At 34.4% G+C, this 9,509-nt stretch overlaps 1 protein-coding gene across 6 annotated transcripts in view; it reads right to left on the bottom strand.

Moving 5' to 3' along the window:
* Window positions 1-1,216: 1,216 nt before the first annotated feature.
* LOC122628907 (box A-binding factor-like) overlaps window positions 1,217-9,509 on the bottom strand; it is a 51,974-nt gene continuing 43,681 nt past the window's right edge. For 5 of the 6 annotated variants that reach the window (XM_043811777.1, XM_043811781.1, XM_043811782.1 and 2 more), the window contains 3 exons: window positions 6,279-6,454; window positions 3,702-3,996; window positions 1,217-3,345 (listed from right to left, as the gene is read on the bottom strand). In XM_043811777.1, coding sequence (XP_043667712.1) covers window positions 2,948-3,345; window positions 3,702-3,996; window positions 6,279-6,454 — 869 coding nt within the window. In that variant the 3' untranslated portion in view covers window positions 1,217-2,947. Of the gene's footprint in view, window positions 3,346-3,701; window positions 3,997-5,162; window positions 5,249-6,278; window positions 6,455-9,509 lie in introns of all 6 variants that reach the window. The other variant, XM_043811780.1, reaches the window with a different exon arrangement.

Here is a 9,509-nt window from a genome sequence, read left to right as displayed (position 1 = left end):
TTTTCCGATTAACTTCGACGATTTAAATAAATTAGATCGAACGTTGAAAGGAGACCTACTTTTTTGAAAAGATATGCAAGGTATATCTCTTTTCGTATCGTTCGAGTTTGCACAGACAGGGTGTCATCTTCGAAGAACTTGGGATTTATCATCGAAAGTACACAGGATTCTCTTCTCTCTATCGGTTCTAGTAATCCTCTTTCGATGCACCGAATTCTTTCGTCACCCTGTTTACGATCGAATCGTCTTTATATGTTCTCAGATCATAAATTCCATGATCCAGCTAAGAACGAAGAGACACGTATATTTATACCTTCTTATCGTTTCGAAAACGTCTTCTTTTCGATTCATAACGAAATCTCAATGATTACATATATATAGATATCATTATCAATACATCTTCGCGAGATATTTTCAATGTTTTTAACTTGCGATAGTTTGATTGACGAAAATGCGTCGCCATTTTATAATCACCTGTACTAATTCGTAGGATTTGAAAAAGCAAACACGAGCAAAGTATTACACAAACTCTACGTAATATTCGTTTTATATATAAGTATCTCATGTACCCGTAAGATAGCGATATGTGTTCATGTATAGCCACTTAGAATCAGTGTTAAAGATTTTGTTCTCTTTCGGTTAAGAGACAATCAGGCGCGTGTCCGTAGATGAGTGGAACACATCGAGCTTGGAATCTCTCTTATCGAACGAAGGGGAGGCGTTGTTATGGTAACGAAGCACACACACTGGATCCCTCCGTGATAAGAGTGCGACATTCAGGTGAGACGGCCATTGCTGTTAGAGAAGCAGCAACGAGGTCGCGACATGAAGGATTTATTTTACTATATGAAAGTTCTATAATTCGAACAAAAGTACATACATACAAAATAGTTTCGTCTATCTTACTATCTGCTTTTCGAATTCTTCCTGTCTTTACCTTTACTTTCAAATAAAATTTCCTCGATCGTCTTTTCATTTTATAATCATTTCATTTAATTTATTATCTGTTGGATTACTTGAAGATAAACATATAAGTTTAATATAATTGTAAAATTGTAGTATTACTAACGATATACGATGTATTATTATTATTACTAATTGTTTAAATAAATATGTAAAAAAAATTGGATATCCATTAAATGTTTCTTCATTGATGTTATATCCCACTCCTGTTGGAATTCTTACATGAACGATTACAAAAAAGTGACGGTATTAATTATCTGTTAAATATATATCCCTTTTATTTAAAAATAACTGATATGACCCGATACAACACTCTGAAAAAATATATTACGTGAAATATATTAGCATGTTCGTCAGCCGGATAAAATGTATAAACTGTTTCAATGGTGTGTGCCCGTCACTATATTAATAAACGTCGTTACATTATAAACTATCATTGTAGTTATAAGATTTGTAAGATTATTGATAGGTTCTTGTACTCTGACGATTAATCGGCGAGAGAAACTTTTATGCTTCGTTCTTACAACAATGATTATTTCTAATATCTTAACACATTATTGACATTCACAAATATACTCGTTTTTGCAGATACATAAAAATTATATAATTGTTAAGCTATAAAATAGTACACATTGTTTAACGCGTTCCATAGCGTTCACTTAATTCTGGTATTTTCAATTTTTTGGAATTTGTAATATTTTAATAATAATATTAATTCGATCATGAACATAACCGGAATGAAGTCCCAACAATCTCAGGTATTATTTATTGTTGTATACCGGTCAACAATGTGTTAAAATAATAATTCTTAAATCTTACAGAATAAAAGAAAACAGAAGAGATAAAATCTTAACACTTAAACATATTTTCGATAATATTTACAAGAATGCAAAGGCGCCAGGGTCGATTTGTTATTTGTTTCGGAGAGCTGCTTTAAAAAATTCGTCTTTTATAAAAAAAAAAAAAGAAAAAATAATATAAAATAAATAAAAATACAATAAAAGAAGGAAAACAAGAATAGAAAAAAAAATCAAAGTGTGGAAGATCTGACATTGACTCTGACACATTTTCTACATATATACCGGATGTCTCGGCCCCTATTCGCAACTGTTTACAAGGAAAGAAGAAAAAAAAATAAAGCGATAACTTTTGCACGCCTTTGCGTTATCGTACGTCACGAAGCTCAAGTTTATTGAACTCTCATTGCTTCGGTCGAAATGAGATCGACGCTTTCCTTAAAAATTCGAGAAAAGGGGAATAAATGTTATTTTTATTATTTTTTCTGCTTTTTTTTGACTTTCCTAATTTCTCTCAAGTATAAAGAAAAAATCAAGATTTTCCGGAAAGTAGTTTAAATTTAAAATAAAAAAAAAAGAAAAATCTTTAATATGTACTTTTATCCTAACAGAATCTTTAAGATATATCTCTCGACTTCGAAAGACAAAGAATAGTAATATACTTTTAAACGACATCAAATTCAGACTTACAATGATATTTACAAGAACCTAAATTAACACCATCCAAACCATTATATACACACACTTTTGAGATACTTAAATTTTAACTTAACTAATACGACAACATTATACTTGAAATCTAAATCTATCTTGCAAAATAACGAAGTATTGTACCGTGATCGCAAGAGAAAAGTACTTCTGCATTATATCAAAATTTCTTGTTTGGCTTCTTAAAAGAAAAAATAGGAGAATCCACTTTACGATCTTACTATTTCCGAACTTAACGATATGGTCCCTTTCATCAACACTCAATAAATTTGTCAACTTTCATCTGAAAAGTCTACGCATGACTATCCCTTTTCAAGACTTAAATAATCGTTAAATTCAATCATAGATCAACTAGGGTCGAGATTGAAACTATTAACGATGAATATAAAAGCTCACAGTGTCGGAGAATCAACGTTGTCTTTTTCGCAGCGAGCTCAAAAAATCTTTGTCATAATCTCATCGACAATAATTTGAGATTTTTAAGAAGATATAGAAACAACAGTGGGTCTCTCAAGATGGCCATTGTCCAACATGATCTTACTACCTGCTGGACTGGGCGAGGAATTGCCGAGAGTAACGATATGAGGTGAGGCAAGTTGGTGATGATCGGGTGAGTGTCCCGCTGACATCATTCCTGGTGAATGTGTCGCACAAGGTGGCGAAGGACATTCAACTTTCGGAGAATGAGTTTCGAGGAGCTGCTGATGCTGTTGTTGTTGTTGTTGTTGTTGAGAAGCAATCATGTCGTAGTAGAGACCACTAGGTGTCGTTGAACGATAGGAAACTATACGACTGCCCGATTGTGGATTACCGTAGAGGGAACCTGCGTATGTAACTTGAGGAACCACGGAGTGGGCCATCCTTAAATCATAGTTATCTGTGGATTTTAAAGAAATTAGTTTATAGATATAAATATATACATACATACATACATACATACATACATATATATATAAAGCTCAAGATTCAGTATATTTGTACGACAACCGCCCTAAACTAATCGACCACTTTCTTTCTTTACTTCTCTAATCAAAAAACTATGAAAATTTGCATAAACGAGTATGCCTCAACAGTTTATACTACTTTTCCATTTACTTGTGGTACGATTGAAAGTAGGTCAGCTATCGGAGCAATGTATGCACGTACATATATAACTGCAATCGCGAACGGTGCCGACCGGTTAAAAAAGTCTGTTAATTGTGGGAAACGAAACTCGTTTGAGATAGAACCTACCTGGTTCTAGTTTTAAGTTATTGTTGTTATTGTTATTGTTGTTGTTGTTATTGTTGGTGCATTGTGCAACATTGCCAGCAATTGGAGTATCGGTAGACTTCATGCCACCTTTAGGTTTACGTTTACGAGTTTGAATGCTGTCCTTCTTCATCGTCATCGGCCTATTGATACCATGAAGCTTGAAGTAGAGACCGCAGGCATTGCAAACTGGTTCGCCAAGGGAGTTTCGTCGCCAGAGTGACGTCATTGTCGTTTGACAATTACTACAAGAGAGTCCTACGCGCCTTGAAGCGGACTGCAGAAAGAAAAAGTTGATTAGTCGATCGAGTTACTTAATTTTTCTCTTTCTTTTCCTCTTCGAGTTTCATCGTTGGATCAGATAATCCAACAACGAGACTCAGTTCCAGAGGCAGAGAAAAATTTGTGTTTCGCTTCGAGAGAGCAGGATTTTCTTTCCTTTCCCTCCCCTCCCTGACTGATACTTTTCGATTTAGATCCTGCTCTCGGACGTTGAATTCGTTACAATTACTCATTAATTTTACAATATAAAACAAAGACGAAAAAAAAAGAGGGAAAGTCACTTGCACAGTTCCACGAGTTACGTATGACACAATATTGAACGTAACATCCTGCAAAGTTGAAATTTCATTAATTAAAAGATCTACATATCGAAACGACGACCTAAGGTTAAGCCATTTCTGTGCAAGGGACAGACGTTCCGCGTGTAAAGTAGGAAAGAAGACGAACCACCCTCGCCTCGTAAACTCACGCGAGCCTGTAAAAACTCAACGATCTAATAAGCTAGAACTGAGATTTGAATTTAATTTCCTTCGTCCTAAGAAGGTTGACAAATATCATCGTGATCTATCGATCATTATCATTACATCGGAACGGCTAATTGAACAGGCCGCGCGTGATTTCAGGAAGGAGAGTGCTTGTGTACCATGGGTATAGTGGCACCTCGAAGCTACGATGGATTTTCTACTAGAAAGAAAGAGTGATCAAGAGAGAGAGAGAGATAGACAGACAGATAGGCAGTGTGATATTTCGCAAAAAGAAAAGTATAAGAAAGAAAAAAATATTAAAAAAAGAAACAAAAAAGGAATGAAAAAAAGAATAAAAAAGGAACAAAACAAAAAGAAAAGAAAAGAAACCGTTCAAATGACGAGAGATGAAATTCCCGAAGAGCATTGAAGTAAAAAAATTTGAAGAAAAAAAAAAAAATAAAAATAAAAGTAAGAAAATATGAGCGGAACGAAAATGGAAGTGGAGGATGCACAATTGAAGGATCGATTGGCAAGGAAATTTTGATTACGTGTTTCATGAAGTATTCAGGAAAAGAGGTGGTAGATAAAGAAAGAAAGAAGAGAAACAGAGAAAAAGAGAGAAAAAGAGAGAGAGAGAGAGAGAGAGAGAGAGAGAGAGAGAGACAGAGTGCTGAGTTGGGGGGATGACACCTACCAAACGACGGCTCGATTTCTCCTCGAAGGCGCGAGGGGCGCCACTATACCCACAGAAGCCTTTGTAGAAATCGCCCTGATCCGCCACTGAAACAGACAGGAGGCCAAACGTTAGAGGTTGTGTTTCCTTCTTTCTTTTCCTGGGCGTACGTATTCAAAAGCGTACTTTCTTCTTCTTTCTTTCTTTCTTTTCTTCTCTTTTATTATTATTATTGTATTTTTTTTTTTTATATTTTGGTTTTCTTTATTATTTCTCTTTTTTTTGTCTGCTTTCATCCCATCGTCAGGAGAAGCGAAATGTGTGAAAGGAAAGGAGCAAAGGATAAAACGAGATTCGCGAAAGTTCACGTCGAGATTTTTCTTCCTATTTTGACTATTTCTTTTTTCTTTTTTTTTTCTTTTTTTCTTTATTTTTGGGCGAGGGTAAAAGGGAGGAGGAGAAGAAACAATCAACGAAAATGTAATATCGTTGAGCTATGATTCATCTTTCCTTCTTTCTTTCTTTCTTCCTTTCTTTCTTTCTTTTTTTTCCTTGGTTTTCTTTTTTTTTTTTTTGTTTAAGTCTTTTACACCACGGGCGAATTTCCACATAGGCTCCTGGACACCACGAGGAGAAGAAAGAACGTCCCCTCTTCTTCTCGCTCTTTGCACCCCCTCATTCTCATATTCTCACGCACTCTTTCCCTCTTTTTTGATATTAGCTTTCTCTTTTCTCGAGCTTCTATGCTATCGCAATATTTTGCAGCGAACGGTTCGGAGGACACGAAATACTTAATTATTCCTATCATTAATTATTTTTATCGAGTAATAAATCCAATGTAAAATGACGAAAAAAAAATACAAAAAAAAAGATACATAAAATAAACATCCTAACTTTGAAACTAATAATGACAGATTCCAAATAAATGAAAAAAAATGTATGAAGAAAAAAAAATGTGACGAAGGATAAGAAAAATACAAGAAATATATATATATATATAAAAGAAAAAAAAAAGAAAATAAAAGAACGATAAGAACACCAAGGTATTATTATCCAAACCGTCAACGCGCAAAAATCATCACTCTGAGCATCGAGATGGATCAATGAAATGTACCATCTCGGCGTCCGCATTCTTACCAGACGACGTGGTTGTTTGACTAGGGGTCGATTCATTCCGTTCATCTTGTGGTAGAGACCGCATGCGTTGCAGAGGTAGTGCCCGGTACCGTCCCTTCGCCATAAGGGTGTGGAAATTGCCCCACAGTTCACGCACTCGCGACCCTCCGTAAAGTACTCCGCCTCGATGTTGTGCACTGTGTTGGCATTGTTGTTTTTTTTGGTTTGTATTTTTTTTTTTTCATCGTTTCGCAATCTTTCAGTATTTTTTTTTTTTATTTTTAATTGTAATGTTTTTTTATTATTTTTTTTTCTCGTAGCATTCGTTTCGTCGTCCATGTGTCGGAGGAGTACATATTGACAAAAAAGGAAAAAGGATTTAAAGGAATTAAGGAAGGAGAGTAATACTTGTAGGAGAGGCTCGTGTACCCGCCTAAATATTTTTTTTTCTTTTTTTCTTGGATTGACTGTTCCTTCGAAAAGCAAGCGAATCGATAAATATATAAATAAATAAATATATATATATATATATTTATATTTTGCACGGACTTCCGAATTATGAGTTCTACCTGGTTTCATTTTGATGTTGTGTGGTTGTAATTTCGCAAGAAAGAGAGAGAGAGAGAGAGAGAGAGAGAGAGAGAGAGAGAGAGAGAGAGAGAGTTATGCAATGTTACGCTCGTGCACCATCGCATGGCCTCCTTCCACTCTTTTGCTCGGAAACAATAATTGTCCGCGTTCGTCCAAAGTATTTCTTCTTTTCTCTTTTCCCGTCCATACGTGAGCATGAATATGCATACTTCCACGCGTTTTAATAGTGAATGACGTATATAACACGTAGAAAAGAAAGAGAGCGAGAGAAAGAGAGAAACACGAAATTCCACGAGATTTCTCTATTATCATCCTTTCTGTTCCTCTCTATCTTTTGTTATAAAAGCGAACAATGATTTTCGAAAGGAAAAGAAATAATAAAAATAATAAAAATGAAAAAGACAAAATAAAAAAGAAAGAAAGAAAGAAAGAAAAAAGAACCAAAAAAGAAATACGATGAATCAAATGCTACTTTCTAAAATGCACATTTGAGAAAAAAATAGAGAAAGCTATCATTACGAGATTTTCCCGGTATTTTTCCATTTAGCTCGAGGCAGGAAGATTACTTCATTCCCGTACAATAATAACTTTATTTTTGGAACTACGATCCGAATTGATCGATTGTCACACTGATCAATGAATCATCGATCCTTTATATAAAAAAAAAAGAAAAAAAAAATTAACGAAGTTAACGATCCTATAAAAAGTTTTTATCAAATTGATCAATGATACTTAATTTATTGATATGATATGAAACTCTAGATCGATATGATATTGACATAATTTGCATGACTTTAAAACAAGAATCACGACTGTGAAAATATGAAATGAAGTAGGAAAAAGGGATGTAGGACGCAGGAAGTAGGATATGAGGAAGGGGAGTATAAACGTAGAGACGGACATGGCTTTATCGGAATTTCCGGTGTTTGCCGATAATAACGAGAACCAACCGAGGAACCACCTCCGTATAGATCGTTCATCCAACCAACTAACGCTTTATTCGTAACTACCTGAATTTTCTAACAAAAAGTTCAGTTAAAAATAACCCGATAAAATTTCCAATCTTATCGATATATATATATATATATATATATATATATATATATATGCGTATTGAAATTAATTAGATAATTTTTTTATAAACCGATATAAAATACATATGACATACGCGTTCGCTCGATTGATTTAAAATTGTTTATAAAAATGTGGGTACATTGAAACAAACTGCTCATTATATAAAAAAAAAACATGACGCGAATTTAACGATAATAATGTGAAAAAATTGATCAATCGATATACTTAATTGACCGTATCGTATTATGAACAATTTTAATTGAAACGTCGTAGATAATTTTTCTTGGTATATAAAGCGACGCACCAAGAGAAAAAAAAGAGAAAGAGGAGAAAGATCTCAGCTCGTATTATTCGACGAATGAAAAAGAGAGAGAGAGAGAAAAGAAGAAGAGGACGAAGAGGTCAGTGGACGGTACTCGCACTGACGACAGAAATCTGACTGGAAAGCAATCGGATATCGCGTGTAGGTAAGCAAGAAGTTGCTGACGCTGTACGAGTCCTACGAACTCTACTAACACTCTGTCTGCATACTCTGACAGATTCGAAGCTGGTGTGCCAAGCTCTGCGAGAATCGAATTGCGTTCTCGCGCCTTTATGACGCCACCTTGACCCACAAATAACAAAGCTAATGAGGTAATAAAACATCACATCCCTAATACAAAACAATATTTAATATTAATATGATCGTCTAATTCGATCGTAATGTTAATATTTTGTAATCTTTATTAATAATTGATTGATTGATTTGTTTGTTTGTTTATGTGTTTCACAATTACATTTTAAAAAGTTATCTATATGAAACTTTATGTGACTTTAAATCTATGCACTGATATATATTTTTCTTTCTCATTTTATTTCTATATCATCACAGAATTAATTGCATTACTTTTTACTTTTCTATTTTACTATCATAAAATTAATTGTCATTTCATATCTGATATTTTTCATATATTCTAAAATGTCAGCTATAATTTTCATATCATATATAATAATTATAACATCATATATAATAATTTTTTAAATAGGAAAAAAAAATATTAACATCGAACGAAATCGTAGGATCAAATATATCGATAATATTCTTGCCTATTTGAAATTTATAATCATAATTAATTTTTTATTACGTTGAAGAAAATAATAACGCAAAAGAGAGAAATAACTAGGCGTACGAAGGAAAAGACAGAAGAAGCAGAAGAAGAAGGATGATGATGAGAAGGTTTGTATCGAGTTACCATGGCCATGGCGAAACGGCGAAGAAGAGGTCAGAGGACACGAGAATCTGCTCGAGAAGATACGGGGCGAAATCGGACTGGGAAGCAATTGGATATTATATAAGCATGAACTAGCTGACACAGTGGAATAAACGATCCCTTCTCCTTTTCTTCTGTCTCTCTCTCTCTCTCTCTCTCTCTCTCTCTCTCTCTCTCTCTCTCTCTCTCTCTTTCCTTTTCTCTTTTCTTATTCTTACCCAAGGGAAAACGTACAAACCTACGGTCAAGTTGCACGCCCACGTTTATACGACACCGTTAACAACCTCGATCCTTTTCTCTTGCTCTTTCTCTATCTCTCTCTCTGCTTCTCTTTTTC

The sequence above is a fragment of the Vespula pensylvanica genome, chromosome 4, assembly GCF_014466175.1.
Source record: "Vespula pensylvanica isolate Volc-1 chromosome 4, ASM1446617v1, whole genome shotgun sequence".
Classification (NCBI taxonomy): domain Eukaryota; kingdom Metazoa; phylum Arthropoda; class Insecta; order Hymenoptera; family Vespidae; genus Vespula; species Vespula pensylvanica.
Note: the sequence above shows the minus strand (reverse complement) of the source record. Positions and strands in the feature narration are given on the sequence as shown.